At 39.9% G+C, this 16,834-nt stretch overlaps 1 protein-coding gene across 5 annotated transcripts in view; it reads right to left on the bottom strand.

The window, feature by feature from the left end:
• Positions 1-104: 104 nt before the first annotated feature.
• Positions 105-16,834, bottom strand: part of kdm6a (lysine (K)-specific demethylase 6A) — a 104,213-nt gene continuing 87,483 nt past the window's right edge. For all 5 annotated transcript variants that reach the window (XM_088605543.1, XM_088605560.1, XM_088605551.1 and 2 more), the window contains 13 exons: positions 14,940-15,736; positions 11,017-11,146; positions 10,540-10,645; positions 9,478-9,683; positions 7,498-7,559; positions 7,337-7,411; positions 6,608-6,756; positions 5,631-5,745; positions 4,967-5,154; positions 4,665-4,806; positions 3,429-3,555; positions 1,709-1,879; positions 105-996 (listed from right to left, as the gene is read on the bottom strand). In XM_088605543.1, coding sequence (XP_088461669.1) covers positions 967-996; positions 1,709-1,879; positions 3,429-3,555; positions 4,665-4,806; positions 4,967-5,154; positions 5,631-5,745; positions 6,608-6,756; positions 7,337-7,411; positions 7,498-7,559; positions 9,478-9,683; positions 10,540-10,645; positions 11,017-11,146; positions 14,940-15,736 — 2,298 coding nt within the window. In that variant the 3' untranslated portion in view covers positions 105-966. The remainder of the gene's footprint in view (positions 997-1,708; positions 1,880-3,428; positions 3,556-4,664; positions 4,807-4,966; positions 5,155-5,630; positions 5,746-6,607; positions 6,757-7,336; positions 7,412-7,497; positions 7,560-9,477; positions 9,684-10,539; positions 10,646-11,016; positions 11,147-14,939; positions 15,737-16,834) is intronic.

Below are 16,834 nucleotides of genomic sequence, written 5' to 3'. Positions count from 1 at the left end.
ATCATTCTGAAAATAAGAAAATAAGATGGTTTAAATAACAAAAAGACTAACAGTTTAACAACTAATTAAATGCTCTTCAAACAATAAAACAATTTTAATGTAAGTTTCTGTACAATGCTTGCTAAGCAGTTTATTTATATATAGAAAACGTAATAGGAGTAGTTCTTAAAATGACAAAACTCCTTAAAATTTAATGGCAGGTACTCTGGAAAAAATAACAGCATTCCATCCACAAATATTTTCAAGCAATAAATATGTATTTATAAATAGTGTAAATTTACATCAAGATTAGAAACAAAAAAATCACAAATTTGAAGTTTATTCCTTAGTCTATGTGCAACCCATTTATCTTTGTGACTTGGCTGTTATTTTTTTCTTTTTTCTCTTTTTTTTACCTAAGAAACAAAAAAAATTAACATCATGGTTTCAAAATAACAAGACAGAGAAAACATAAAAGCTGTAAAAAATTATATTCACCTAACTCTTCACATTACAAAATTTTTTTATATTTTGTTGCCCAAAGAGACTCAAAATTTCTATCTACCATACAAAAGACCAGCTAAGCTAGTACTCATTTTAAGGGAAAACTTCAATGAAAAAGGGGTGATGATCAGCCCAGAAACAGAATACAAAAGAGAAAGTTGTCAAGTCAGTAGTCTTTCTGTGATGTTGCCAGTTGTGACAGATATTTATATATACAAAACATTTTTCCATATTTTTTGTCCTTTTTGATTCTTTTTTATATAAGTACAGCTGAAACAGCTATAAATTGTCCTGGAAAAGGAGCAGCACCCTCTCCCATCCAGTCAGTTGACACTCCGCACTTGGAAGGTTGCATAGAGACACAGCTTTCAGCCAGCAGCCTTATGGGATAGCTACAGAAACCAGTGGTGCAGAACTGGGTCACTTCCTGAATATCAGAAATGTTTCTCTTTATATATTGTCCACAGAACAATAATGTTAATGTCAAGATGAAGATGAAGGCAATGGAGGAGCCTAGGGGGAAAGAGGAAAGAAACACATTTCAGTATATTTATACCTAAATATAGCTATGTTTTCAGTACATGGGTCACAAAACCATTTTTATGTATAAAACAAAAGAATTGAATGGTCTGGCACCACACTATATTTGGCATTCATCAGTTTTAGTAAGGCTTTATTTTTAACGTCCAACAACACCAAAATTTGTATGGTGTCTTTGAGGATGACTTCAACAATGGTTGTTAGTAGAAGATGTGGCTCACATCTTTAAGCCATCTTAAAGGAACAACAGATTAAGGGATGGTGGTGTGATGTGACTCTTTAAAAGGATCTGACTTTTGAGACATGGTCAGGGAGAATATTAAGGTAAAGTAGCAGGATTTCTTTTTCTTTTCAACTACAGGCTTGTGATTTAAAGTCTTTCATGAGCCTCAGTGGCTAAATACACTGCTGCAGTTTCTGTAGCATTAGCCCAACTGAGTGCCTGCTTCATCCTGCAGGGGGCACTAATCTATTGTAGGTTCTCCCCCTAAACAGCAATTTATATAATTACCTAAAACAAATTGGGACTAAATCCCAGACTAGTAACAGGTCCAGAGGCAGGCATAATCACATTCCAGTTTGAATACCTTGTGTCAAATACTACACTGTACAACATAAAACGGCAGAATCTTCAAAATGTGGAAGATCATAAAATTAAAGTAAAAATGTTAATGCCTCCACTTACTAATGTGAATTGGTCATAGACTTGCATCAGGTCCTCCATTTTGTACTGTTCTAGCACCACAAAGTTCTCCAAGTTTGCACTGGCCTTGCGCGCGCAGTCCTGACAGTGCACTATGTAGGTCTTCCGAGAGTTGCTCTCGCTTGTGACGAACAGCAGATCAAAGACCTCCACCTGCAGCAAGTGGGGAAAAAGCACAACCAGGAAGCAAACCGCCTGTTAGAGGAGTTCTTAATGCAGAAACAACAGATTTAGCGCACAGCAATGATTGCATAATTTTCAATAACCGCTTAATTAATTCAGGATCATGGTGGCCCAGGAGCCTATCCCAGGAAGCACCGGGCACAAGGCTGGATACACTCTGGATGGCACACCACTCCATCGTAGGGCACACACAAAAACACACTCACACCTAGGCCAATTTCACAGAAGTTTGTCTTCGGATTGTGGGAAGAAACTGAAGAAGCCAGAGGGAATCCCACACAAACCTAGAGAGAACATGCAAACTCTACACAGATTTCACACCAGGAATCGAAACTAGGACCCCAGCACTGCAGAGCAATAGCACTGACCACTACACCACAATGCCACCCACACAGAGAACCTCTAACGCATCTAATGCACAAATGCATCATTATGAACTGTCTCATTCATCATCTGGCATAGCCCTACCAGATTTATAATCTGAGTGAAACAAGCTCTAGAAGAATTATCTAAACTGTTCTATTTTCAGAAGGCGACAAACAAAAGTCTGGGCACCTGTTTTCCCCAGAGATAAATGTGGAAGTAAACAGGAAGAACAGTATACAACTACAAGGCTGAGGGAGAAACCCAGAAACAGATAAACAGACATTAAGGGGGAAAACTGTTTTAATGAACTCTATAAAGCTGCATCTGCAAAATGCACCTTTTTCTGCCCAATTTTGACCCAAATGTAAGAGCTTCCCCTTTGTTCAAAACCTAAACTGAATGTACATTTGCTTTCTGGATAACCTTTTTGTTAGTTACTGCAGTGCTCTGCAGAACTGTATAACCTTGAGCATTCTGCCATGCTTTCTCTAAATAATACTGTTCTAAAAATGCCCCTGAGAGTTCTTGAGATGAAGTTAATGTTTTTCTTCTCAGTTAACAAAATTTTAAATACATCACAGAATCCTCTTCCTACATTGTAAATGTTAAATGATTTCTATGCTCTCAATTGTGATCTGCACTTGCCGAACCCCGGCACAACATAACCTTGTATAAACTATGGTGCTCACCCTGGAAAGGGAACTGTACAAGAATGACCTCTTTTTGACAATGTTAAGGCTTTACACTGATTAAATTGAAAGTCTGTAATTCAAAAATTATGCAGTTACTTAGAAACACTTTCAAGAACAAGAGAAAGGTTACATTTGGCCTATGGAGTTTGTGTGGTAGTTAGGAGCAAATCTATCCCAGGATCTCATCCAGCTGTTTCATAAAAGAAGCCAAGGTATTGGCTTCAACAAGATGACTGGGTAGGTTCAAATGCTTCATTACAAAATGACCCATTTCAAACATGTCAGTGCTGTTTCTAGAAAGTTCTCTTGATAAACCTGTCTGTCTTCTGGGTGCAAGGAGACTGGTTTAATTACTCTCGACTGTTCTCACTGCTGGAATGTGAAAACAGATGTTGAGACTGCCTACAAACTGCTGCTCTGCTTCCTTCCAACTGGCTGGTGCCTTGATCTTCCCCACTCACCTCACAGATGCTACAGTAGTGAGCTGGCTCGTCCTTTGCCCTCCCATGCCACATAATCTCCTTCCCTGCAGCGATTAGAGCCTCCTTCAACATCTGACACTGCTTTAATGTCCTTAACAAGCAGTACCTGGGAAAGAGAGTGAAATAAAAGGGTTACTTTCCAGTTGTTTTGGACAAAAAACTAAAATTCAAATGATGGCCCTTAGAGCCTTAATGTTGCAATGACATATACAGTACATCGCCCAGTGCAGCATCCTTCAGGATTGTGCTCCATTTTCACCTTGTTTGTTCCTTTGGGTTTGCTTTTCAGGTCTTTTAAAAAATATATATAATCTCCATTGTATGACATCAGAAACTTTATCAAGCAGGTTTCACAGGAGTACTTTGTTTTTACCCTAGTGACAACGGACTATGGTGATATCTCAAAATGGAAATAATGTAAAAGGCCCGTAAATAGTGTATTTTCCAAAGCAATCCCGATATAACAAAGTTTAGATAAACCTCAGAAAGCGTCAGGCCACAAGCACTAAGGGAAATCAAACATGCACTAAAATAAGGGGAAAACTCTGCTGCAACCGATCTAGAACCACAAACATTAAGTAAGATTGTTAGTGAGGTGTGTGAATCAAATGATCTAAAAGACACCATTTGGTTTGTGGACATGCCGAGAGAACTTTGGCCATCAGCATCTTCAAACTTTTTTGCCAACAAACAGCCTTTTTTAGAATTTAAGGCACACTTAGCCAGAGTTATTGGTTATTGGTAAATAACCAATTTTACAGTTTCAGTACAATGTAACCTACAGTGTCCTTCAGTTTGTTTACATTAGTTTGTCTCTGTGACAAAAGTAAAAAATTAAAAAGTATGCATACTGTACAAGCCTACAAAATATTGACATTTTGAGAAAAATGCCTCTTCCTCCCTCAAGTCCAATTTTCCTCCGAAGGCATGATGAATAAGAAGAAAGTCTATTTTAAGTAACAGGTCCATAGTTAACAAGCATTTTTACAAGAACTTTCAGGGAGACAAAGTATATTTTTGCAGAAAATGAACAATCAAAACAGTGGTGATTTACTTCTTAAACTGCACCCTCAGACAAGGATGGATTCACACTTCTACAGGATCAAGTGCTGGGTAGACAGACTAAGGCCAGTGTTGTCCAGGCTGAGCAGGAGGAGGAAATAGCAGCACTGGCAGTGGTAATGTCAATGAGCAGCTTCTCCCAACTACACTTACTTGATCATTTCGAAGAGCCTGGGGTCAGACACCTTAATGTTTCGTGCGGTGTTCCATGACAGGTGAATCATGGGAACGATGGACTTCACACTTTGCAGTTTATTCCACTCGTATCGCTCCACGGCCAGCTTATACTGGTATGCTGCACAAAACAGAAATGAATTTTAGTTTCACTAGTTTGCTGCTCATTTTATATTGGGGGTCAACATTGATTAGAATAAATATGCCAAGGCAAAATAAACCCAAAGTGCTGGGAGAAAAGAGCTTTGAAAAGGGATCACAAAGAGTACTGGGTACGGTACCTGTCAGGGGCCCGACATTCCAAGCGATGTTATTGCACCAGCCTATGGCCTGAACCCAGTGGACGGTACCAGCGTTGATCCAGACCAGATCTCCGGGTCGCTGGATAAACCGGTACACAGGGACGTTTGCCTCATAAAGGTCTTCAAGGTTTGGCCACCAGGAGCCCATTAAGAAATTTATATTATTCCTTCAAAAATGAAATGAATCAAATCAGCCACACAAGCCCAAAAATCAGGAAAAAAAAACAAACAAAATACAATAATGCAAAGCGTGACTCAAGTGTAATGAAAAAACACAAGAGGATCCATGTCAATGAAGACGTAATATGCTTAAAGTAATGGCAGGACGGACTAAAGTCCACTGATCAAAGATTAATGAATAAAGGAAAACTATTAATCTACTGAAAATTATAAGTCTTGATTAGTTCATTGTTATGATGTACTTTGACAATTTTCTGCAAAGGAGAAACATTCCCTCAAACAAAACATTTTTTAAAAATTAAGGTCATATACTCAAACACATGAATGTTAAACACATGATGTTTGTGTCAACTGGTCGTTTGAAAGATGCGTGAAATGGGAGTTACTATAGGTGTACATTTAAGGCAAGTACCATACTGGCAATTAAACATCCTAACGTTACTGTGTTAAGTTGTTTTCATACTTTTCACAGAAATCATTCATGACACCCCAGTAAGGCTCTGGTACAGCAAACCATTCACAATCTCCTGGTCCAATGTTGATGTTAACAGAACAGAAGTTGTTGTTTTCTTGGTGGCCTAAAAATGTAAACACAAAGAACACACTGCATTAGCTCTGCGTTCTGAAGTGGAAGATAGGCGATCTAAACCAAGACAACTCAAGTGCTTTCACAAAACAGGAAAAAAAATCTTTGCAGATGGAATGAGGCAGGTTAATGAAGGATAAGGAGGAACCTGAACATGTGGATGAGGTTCAACAAAGGTCACCAGCGTCATGAATTGCTGGGAAGAACCAACTAACTGTTGGAACACTGCATCAAGACAACACAGGACAGCACCCTGGTTCCCAGCACTAAACCTGGAGGAAAGTCTTCTGGTTTGTGCTCCAGGCCAGTTCTTCATCACAGGCTAACTGATTTAAGTTTTCTACTAATGGCATACTAGGAAATGTGCTTTCAGCTCTTGAAAGATCTAACAGGATTTGCAATTGGTATCAACCCTGTACCAATTTGTGAGATTGCAAACTGCCCTCATTCAGGTATGTTTCTTGAAATGTAACCAACTGGACCTCAGCAGAAGCAAAAATGCTCATTGCAGGGGTGTCTGATATAGTGTCAAACAAAGAGTCTGATAATCAATCGATCAGCTAGGAAGAGCTGTGCAGACAGAGGTAACATCGAGCAAGTTGAGGAGAAAACCAGACACCGTTCCTCTGGGAACAGGGTGGGGAACCACTGAGATAAAAAAAAAACGTCACTCATTACTTTCTCAGGTTTGTCCAAAATGTGTTGGGGAATTTCTCTTTTTAAAATTAAAGTTATTTCTTACATTAACAAAATGATGACAATGAAATAAAATGTCAGATTTGGGAACCTGGCACCCTCGCCGTCAGGAAACCCGATCAGACAGACAGACAGACACAGCGAGGGCATATGCTCACCTGGCGTTCGGCTGCCAGGGACCTTCATGTAGAGCTGGACTGTGTTCATCCCCAGAATCGTGTGGCCAACGTGACTCAAGAGATTCCCTGCAGACACCACTCGTGCAAACGCTGGCAGCTTACTTAACTCATGGAGCTGCAGCTTCCACCTGCAACAGTTCAGTTCGCACTTCAGAAGAGCGACAGCACAGGCCTGATTTAAGCCGCCACAGTCATGACACTGATAAAAAAAAAACTAATTTATTTCTCCCGTGAAGCAGTCTGCTCAGTTGAGACCTTAAAAGTTTTGGTTTTTTTTTATGTAGGTCCAGGAGCACTTTTCTGTATTTTTAGATAAGGATTTGTTGAGATTGAAAATCCCATCTTTATTGAGGAATATGGACACAACAGTAGGTTATCTGGTTTTTCCAACAGAAGCCCTGTTTTTTTGTGCAACAAAATTGTCTATTGAAGGAAAAACACGCTAAGCTTGCATGCCATTTTTCTCTCATTTTCCATTTTCTTGTGCACATTCTTAATGGAAAAGAATGACCGTTTTTCCTGCATTCTCCATGTGTCAGTGCTAAACATAAGCAATGAGTGAAGGGATTATCTTTAAAAATTCTCAAACAGCCTGTCCTACACCACATGAAAGCTCCCTTTTAAAGTGTGAGAGCCAAGTGCCCTTCAGTGAAATTCATTAGACATTAGAAATACAGTACGTCAGTATGTTCCCTTTAACATACTCACTTTTTCTCATCTGACAAGTCTATGTTTGTCCCAAACTTGATGGTCTTAAAAGGACCTTTCCTGCGTCGTCCCACACTGAAGAAAAAAAGCAAAAAATTGGAAATTGGCACATTATAACAGCACAACAGTATTGAATTATTCCCTCCCAGTAAAAGACTTACTTATCAGACGATGTTGACTCATTGTCTGAATGTTCCTTGTGCCCTTTCTTTTCATTTTCCTCCTTAAAAAAAAAAACAAACAAAAAGGTTAGGTTTTGTAACGTGCACAGTAAGAACAGTTTTCCTTTTTTTGGTATTCTGTTAAATTGACTACAACTCAGAAGAATTTCTCAGGCACTTTTACTGCATTGTTGTTATCCTACTGTATAAAAAGGTGGTCGCTACTCCTACTGATTTAACCCTGAGACATATTTTAGTAATTCTAACAGTTAAGATTTGTTATCCAAAAACCTAAATTGGTAATATGGTATAATTTAAACTATGTAACACACCACTGAGTTTGACTGTTATGGAAGTAATACTACTCAAAACATACGATGGCAAGAAATTTCTGTAAGTAAGTTCTACCTCTGTAACGTGGAGGATGTTACAAAAACCCTGACGATAATTAAGGACAGCGCAAAAATTGGTATCGCACCAATGCCATCTTTAAATTGCTTTTATAAGGAATGTAATGTCCCCTAGAAAAGAACTCCTCCAATGCAATCCTGCTTCTGTAGTCCTGGCGGTGCCAATAATGGGCAAAGGTCCGTTTGACTTATGTTACTATGTTTGACCTGGAGTGAAAACTGAATAAAAGGCCTTGCTCGAACCCTGGATGAATCATGCCCTGGATTTTGTGTGCAGCGAATATCAATGCGAGAAGGGGTGTAGCCACTCACCCTGGGATTGGAAAAAAAATGTGGGGAGCCCCTCAAATACAACTGCTCTATAACCATTGGGACATTTTGGACAATTTCTTACATTAAAAAGTACCCTGAGACTGAAACCTTGACTCTGTAAATGGACACAAAAGCACCTACATGGCAACTTGGTCTTATGCTGTTTTAGAGTCTAATGCAGACTATCAAGCAGATTGCTGACATATCCAGAGTGCTCAAGGAAAAATACACTTTAAAATCGTTAAAAATATACGTGCCAAGTACTTAGACTGTTTTGACTACTTAGTGTACTCTCAACAGGTACAGCCAGACATTTGTAGATTTGCTTCAGCCAGACAATTTGCTTCAGCCTTCTGAAGGGTGAGCAGATGCCGACAGGCTCGCCTTGAGTATAAGAAAGAATATTTTTAGCTCAACCACTGCAGGTTTTGACGGCTTTGTGACAAGATCCCGATTCAGCTCAGTTAGCACACCTGCCACTCAAGTGATCGAAACCTGAAAGGCGCAGGAAAGGTGTAAAGTATACAGACGTGATACCTGCTAGTTAAAGACTAAATCCATGCTTGCATTCTCACTAATTAAACTCAGCAGAAGTGCTCACGGTTTGTCTGGTTTAAAAGCAGAAATGAGTTGAAATTGTTCACCTGTATATTTATAAAAAAACAGCACTGGACATCAAAAAAGTGACTCGTACACCCTTCTTCTGGAATGGCTATTAAAATTTAATCACCCCTGTCCTTATAGATGTATCTGAAAAATGCTGAATATTGAAATTGAATTGGAACTAAAAGCATTTAAATTAGCACTGAGCTAAAATAATGCTCCCAACCATTCAGTTTTAGGAAACTCAGGGCAAGGAGAACAAGGATCTGTAAAAGATACTTTCTGCTATTACCACTTCATCATTCCCTTTTACTTTTTTAACCCTTTCTTTACAGAAAGGAAAGAAAAAAAGCTTTGAAATACAAGTGAGATTTTAGCCAAGACACTTAGTTCTTCAATCTGCACACTTAAATGTCAAGCGGAGAACCTAACCTGCTCCAGCCTAACCATTACCTACTTTCAACACACAACACAAACCTTAGATTCGAGAGAAAAAAATGAATACAGTAATCCACATAGTTAAGCACCGCATGCACACCTGAAAGCAAGATCTGTCAAGTCTAAGGTATTCTGCAGAAAATGGGAGATGAAAAGTAGGGAGGCTAAATCAGATTTTTAGTGTAGCCCCGTTAGTGTTGGGCTTGGCACTACTCACCCGTAGTGATTCCTGGAATGACGAGGCCTGGTACTGTGCATATTTGGCAATGGTAGTATGTGACCTACTACTCTCGCAGCGCCACATCTTCCTAGTTCCAGTCAGGTCCCAATTTTCATCAGTAGGCTGTGACAGCTGTGTCCGTACCTCCACCAGGTGGTCTGAATTCGCTTCTACTAGTGTCTTGGTAGAGAACAGACCTAGATCTGGAGAGAGGTACGTTTTCATACACTTAATGCTTTTTAGTAGACTAAATAAAAGAAAAGGGTAGAGGCAAAGAGGAGAAACGTCAACAAAATAAACAAATAAAAATGACTTTGACGGTAAAGGAGATAGCGTGCAGGAGGGTTTTGCTGATTACAATGGTTTCTCATGTGACAGATTAGACAAAAGATTACATCTGAAGTGCTGTCAATAACCCTTGTAACTACATGGCTTAGAGGCAAATACAAGTGAATCCAGCCCAAATGGCTTGCTGCCAAGGCAAACTACATTGCACATGGGTAACTACAACTACTGCCCCATGTGATTTGTCTCATTTCTTTCTTTAAGGTGAGGCGCAGTGGCATTTAAAAATATCAGCTGCATATCTCACTTGCCATTATTAAAACTGAGTCATTGAAGAAACCATCCATTTAACTACAAAATGCAAGATCAAATTAAATGAACAGATCCATAAACTGGGAGCTGGCCGGTTTAGGCAAATGACTAACGACAGGCAGAATGTAGTGACAAGCTTAGCTTGCAGGTGGCGCTGTTGTCCTGAACGTAATGTTCACCTACTTACCTCTCTTTCACATCTTAAGCACTAACTGGAAGTAGAATAGAATCCCAAAGAAAGGCTGAGAAACTAAAGTATTTCTAAATGCCTCAGACTCACAAAATTTTCTATTCTACAAAAATGCTAAAATCCTTTCCTGTTCCCCTAGGTTACTTATGTCAACCTTTTCAGATGTTCTGTCAAGTCTCTTGTCTCCAGGCATCTCCTGTCCAACATGGGGATTAGACCACTTCACACAAGGTAAGACGCTCTGATCAAAGCGCCACCCCAGTGGAACTCACCTAGTTTAAGGGCTCCCGCGAGGCCCCGGATTACCGTGACAGGGTTGTTTGGATTTGTACAAAACTGATGTAAGGGCGGAAAGAAAGCATCGCGCTTATTCTCCAGCTGTGAAAAGATGAGATTTCAAAGTTCAACAACGCAGCAATTTATGGGAGAAGGGTGGTGAGGTAGAAAACTCATCTAGCGGATAAGAGAGAATAATTTACAGATTATTTGACAAATACAGAGTATTTGGCTTTCTGGCCTTCGCTGCCCATTTTTTTGGTGCTATTTCATTCCGAATGAATTCTTTGAGATACAGCGTGTGGATTAACACTAACACTGTGCCCGGGTGACGTTTCATCTACAGCGTGGTTACAGGGCCATACAGCCCAAATTGAGGCCGAACCCTTGCAGTGCTCCTCACAGCCGCGCTGCTGAGGCAGCAACGCCCTACGATTCCCACCAGAGGGGGCGCCCTGACGTCTCTTACTCACATAAATACTGGGAGTGGGCGGGTTGAGCTTGTCCTTTGGCAGTGCAGGGTAAGGTGGAGGCGGCGGCCGAGGGGGGGGACACTTGTCCAGTAAAATGCTACTATTTGACAAGCCGTTCTTCCCCAGGTTTCTGAAAAAGAGGAAAAACAAAAGATCAGAGTGCGAAGGACGCCTAAAGAGGATATTTCTGGAACAACGGCACTGCTCACTGTGCATTTAGAAACTTCCAAGAAAATTTTACCAAGTTACTTGCCGGCAAACGCAATTCACCCCAGACCACATTAGCTGTAATGAAGGCCCTATATCTCTGCAGTATTGAGCTCTTACCCCACTCTTCGGCAGTTTACAAAGACTGAAGCTACATGCTGCAAGCCACAGTCTCTTAAGGCGGCAGATTGTGAAGATGGTGACTTGCTCTCAATAACAGGCACACGTCTCTCTACTTACAGTACATCCTCTCAACAGCACTCGTCTGCTGCTTTGCACTTTGTTTAAACCAAAGAAAAGGAAAAGTCTTACAATGTCTAGAATATCAACACCATAAGTCAGAGTTGTTCCCCTGCTAATAGGCACTTTCAATAAAGGAGGCCAACTAAGATCACCACAAGGGTTCTTGTGCAACCTGACACTGCTGTGTGTAAATTTAAGGGGAACTCCAATGCTGTTTTTGTATTTCAGGGTGAGAAAGAACTAGCATTGATGAGTGCATTTCAAACCACAAGAAAAGGAAGATGTACACAGTAATTTGTAAAACCTCCCATTTACATCACAAAACACAGGAAATTTCCGGGTGTGCACAGTGCAATATTCTGCAATTCAGAAAGAGGTTACCAAACGTCCGGTGACGTGATGCACCCCTTTAACATTGTAAACAAGCAGGCTTGGGAAGACATCTCTTTCAGTCCAAAAGACATATTGCTCTCGACTTCAAGGTGGTTTTGAAGTGGTTTCGACAAATACAACTTAACTCTGCATGTCAACACTGGAAACTTTCTGTAGTGAAATATCTGCTGTATAATCTGAACATCACATTACATTACTCATTACAGTGACTAGCGACCAGGAAGGGCCACATCACATCGCATTTCAGTGGAACTCACTCTTACCCATGACGAGACCAGGGGCTTGCGACAACATGGAGCCTTACAGTACTTTCATGATTTTGTGCTTCATTTGACATTTATAAAAGTTTTCTATACCGTCAATGAATTTGTTGCTGTGACTTACTAACAGGCCTGAGAAATTGGGACTACGGTTTCCCTTTAACAGAGAAAGAATGGGGTAAATATCAAGGTTCAAATCTAAAATAAAACCTTGGTATCACATAGGTAATTCCAGTGTTTGTCAAGTCAAAGTACAAGACTACTTAAGCTCCGCATATAAGACACTTAAAAAGCCTAAACCTAAAAAAATTTTTACCGATAGATGTAGTGCCTATCTTAAAGGGAATAAGCAACACCCAAACAGGAGAGAAACATAGCACCCTTGAGCATGTATTATATGTAGGACCAAAGAGTCAAACCTACATGGCATGTTTTCACAATGGTAAAAATGGTAATGGTATTTATTTCTATGGTCACCATACCAGAGCATGTGGCTTAATGTCCTACTGTTCTACAAAGCAGCTGTGCTAACAGGTACAGGAAAACCCAATATCAGCTTTACAATTAAACATTCTTAAGTTGTTAATGTAGCTGGTGTGAGAGCAGCATACTGCCATCGCATCATCCAGGTGGGGCTGCACATTCGTGATGGTGGAGGGGAGTCCCCATTACCTGTAAAGCACTTTGAGTGAAGACTCCATAAACCACTATATAAGTGTATGGAAATATTTGTCTTATTTTTAAGCTGTTGTAACACCAAGCTTGTGCATCAAGCTAAAACACCTTAGTGATAATTCACTAAGTTGCTCTTAATCATACAATGAAGCAAAGCCTATCTGTTCACATCACTTGTGGTTCATGTTGGCAGTAGATCTTCTACAGGTACAGTATGTGCAGGTCTTCTGCCACACACCGAAAGGAGGATCTGCAGCTGTTCCTCTATTTCTACTGTTTTTTACTACTTCCCTTGTAGCTTGCATGCTGATGCAACTCCCCATTCAAACTGAGATACCTCTTTGTATTATGCATTACTTCAGGTAAATAAGGGAAACTGACCGAGATCATTCTTTAGACTGGGCATCTTAAAAACAGTCAGCTATCAAATAAATGGCCTAAAAAAGTAATACTTTGAACCAAAACCAAAATATTAACCTTTGTCATCTGTGCACAGCCCACTTTCCAAAAGGATTAAGGTTTGTGACTCTCACGGACAGCGAATCTCTCTTATTACGTTCTTACCAGGTTCAGTGCACATGGCCAAGATCTGGGTGATCTCTCTCAGCATGTACATGTTCACATGCCAAGGTATTAATTTTAGCTGCTGGAGTTCATACACAGAAATCACACAAGGTTGACTTTTCTTATCTGTTTACATTTGTGCACCTATTATAAAAAGATGAACGAGAGCTGTGTGCAGTTAAAGAACACATGGACAGCGAGGGACTTCTTTGCCTCCATTTCAGGACTAATGAAATAAAAATAAAAAGGATTATTAAATCTAGACCATGTAGCACCTGGCATTTTCAGGAGTTTTCTTTTTACAGTACCACATTGCTAAGGATTTGTCTTAAGAATATTTCATTGCCTAGAATGCTTTGTGAATCCTTAAAGATTAATTGACCTGATGTTCATTTCCATTTATCAATTTCAAGTCCTTTGGAGTAGATCTGTGTTCAAACTAAAACCATAGGCTAGCTGATTACCCCTCTTTGGAGCCACATACTTTGGAATGATCATGTTTTCTTTGCAATACATAAATATTAACATTTTAGGCTTTTAAAATTCAGATTGCTTAATTTTCATACCATATAAGAAAATGTGCATACTGTATCTGGGCAATACCAAGCATAAGCACAAAGTTCTAAGATACTTTAGAACTATGACAGAAACCTAAACAGAAAAAAGAAAAGGCAGAAATGAAGTCAGATCAGACAGAGATGCACATGAGCTGGCAGGTGAATGCAAAGTCATGCACTGTCAAACCACTTTAAGGCCTGGAGCTTTGAAATGCATTTGTACATCATAAAATCAGTCACATTTCAGGCCTGAGTTTTCTGCAATTTGAAAAGCAGAAATATTAATATAACATATAATGGATGATAACTAAATATATTGAAATATTATAATTGCTGCTGCCAAATTTCCTCATCCCAAACCATCAGCAAGCTCTGAGCAAACAGCTTACATTTTTGTAGTGTCAAATTACAAGCGGTTTCAGAATGGGCTCCTAAAACACTATCACTTACTTCAGATACTGTTCTTTCAGAGAAATGCACAGTTTAAATTATAACCACTACTCATTTAGAAAAGCAAGGTTCTCTCCCTTAACACCAGCACATTGGTAGATTCAAACAAACAAAAATGAAAGAAAACCTCTATATATTCTATATACTAGTGAAGACAATTCCAGAATTCTGCAGAACACTTAAGAATTAGTTTATCAGGCTGAAAGGAAACGGTTGCTTAAATGATGCAAAAAAACAGTGCACAGCTTGTATGCGAGCAAAAATTCCTTTTCAATAGATTTTTAATACTATGCATCCCTGAATTAAGAAGACTTTGCTTCAGCTTTTCAGCTAAAAGGTTTGTACTTCTTGTCTTACAAAAGAGGTGGAGCTCACCAATAAGAGAGCCATGTAAACAAAATCCAAATACACAGAGGTCCTTCTGACAACAGCCAATGACTTTGAAGAGCAACCCCACACCAGGACCACCCACGCAAGCCATCTTCTCTAGGCAGAACCTGTTTCTCTGACCCAAGGGCATACACAAATCAGAAAACAAATGCCCTGTGCACAATGCTGATGGCCAGCCACCTACCTGCAGGCTTTGAGTACTTCTGCAGAGCTGGGGTAGATGGAGACCGAGGATGATGGTGCAAGCGGAAGAGTTGGTTTGTGGCTGATTGAGGGTGGGTCTACTTTCATGGGGCTTTGGGAGTCCTCAAGACCTTTTCCATTCACTGTATGTCCCAATCCACCGAGAGGGCTGTTAAGGCTGGTAACACTGTTTGTGGTAGTTTGTTCTGTTGATTTGGGAGAGGGGGTGGCTGTGGAAATGGCTGAAGAAGGTGAAGAGGCAACAGAGTTCTCTTGAGTCTTTGAGCTGTGCACGGCCGGGTGAACGTTATTAACTTTTTCACAGGCCCCAGGATCCCCGATATTATTGGCTTTTCCAATCAACAAGGCAGAGAGCTGAGGATTGTCTGAACTAAGTACACCTGGTGACTTGGATTCTCCATGGCTAGGGCTTGAAACAGCGTCTGCCATCACCTGATGGACGTGATTAGGGAGTCCTTCAACAGTGGCAGTGCTGTTCGGCGTCCCTCCGGAATGCCTGCTGATGTCAGGCCCCAATGTTGTGTTGTTTCCTGAAGGCTTGCTCTCTTTGGTTAAGGTAATGCCTTGTTGTCCACCTGAGGTAGCAGTGTGAGGAGGAGAGGAGAGGTGATTGAGAGCAGCCCCCTGTGTTAGTGAATTGCTAGGCATGGTGGAATGTCCAACCTGATTTTGAATACCAGTGCCAACTGCCTGGAAATGCTGGGAAGGCCCAGTGGAAGAGAAAGGTCGTTCACCATTAGGACCCGCCAAATGAGAACTTTGACCTTTGTGAAGCCCCTGAAATGCACAAAAAAAGGCAGCATATTAATACAAAAAACTACCAAATGGTTTTAGATATTTGACTCTCTAAAACACATTTTGTATTACCATTTTGGAATTAAAAGTGAACCCACATCGCTGTGCCATGACGTCTTCCATTCCACTCCTGAGATACATAAACTGCTACAATCTCTTATCTGTGATGTTTTTAATTAATATGAACCAAAAACATTCTGATAACTTGTCTTGTGCAGCTTTTCCTCTCAGATCTTTCCCTCTCTGGACAATTTTAAGCTAAAAACATGAATTGGCAGAAGACATTCAGCGTAACAGGTGATATCACCCTTCCCTTCAATGCCTGGTGTTGAAATCATTGTTAGCTTTGAAATAAACTACCCATAAACCGTAAGCATGTATTCTCATATATCAGACTGTTTAAATGGGGAAATAAAAAAACAAACCATACACCTAAACAGATTGGCTTTCAAATCTAGGTCAAATCCTACATATGTTACTAACTACTCAACACTCATGTTCATCTTCCAGCTGCTTTTTCATCAGCAGTCTGATGAGATGTCTCTTAAAACCAAGAATGACAATTTGGTATAGGAGGCTACATCCCAGCAAAGGAAAATCTGTATCCAGCTATCTGCGGGGCTTATTAAACAAGCATTACACATTTGACAACATTTCTAAGCCATGATCTGGCATTAGCCTCTGTGCAATCTGTGGACTTAATGTTAAATTAGGAAGACTCACCCTGAAAGAACTGCATAAAGCATTTTATTTTAAGCTGATAATCTTACTCATGTAAAACCTACAATGATCTAACAATGGTAAACATACAAGAAGCAAATTTTTCATTGTCTCGGGTATTACATATGGAAAACTGAAGTGATAAGTCTTTTGTTATGCTGACATCTTTTCAAATGCAACACCACATTTGAATTGTGTGTATAAAAACATTTTAATACGTAGCTACAAGGCCATAACCATGTTATTAAAATCTTGTTCATCCATTTCAAAGCTTTTATTTAAACCGTTTTCATTTGTGGTGTTAAAATCCATGAATTGTAGACGAGGACAAAATAGGCCCGTGCACTAGGCTTAAGTTAT

Source organism: Lepisosteus platostomus, chromosome 2 (genome assembly GCF_059453375.1).
Source record: "Lepisosteus platostomus isolate fLepPlt1 chromosome 2, fLepPlt1.hap1, whole genome shotgun sequence".
NCBI classification, from domain to species: Eukaryota; Metazoa; Chordata; class Actinopteri; order Semionotiformes; family Lepisosteidae; genus Lepisosteus; species Lepisosteus platostomus.
The sequence above is the reverse complement of the archived record's forward strand: the minus strand, read 5'-3'. Positions and strand labels throughout refer to the sequence as shown.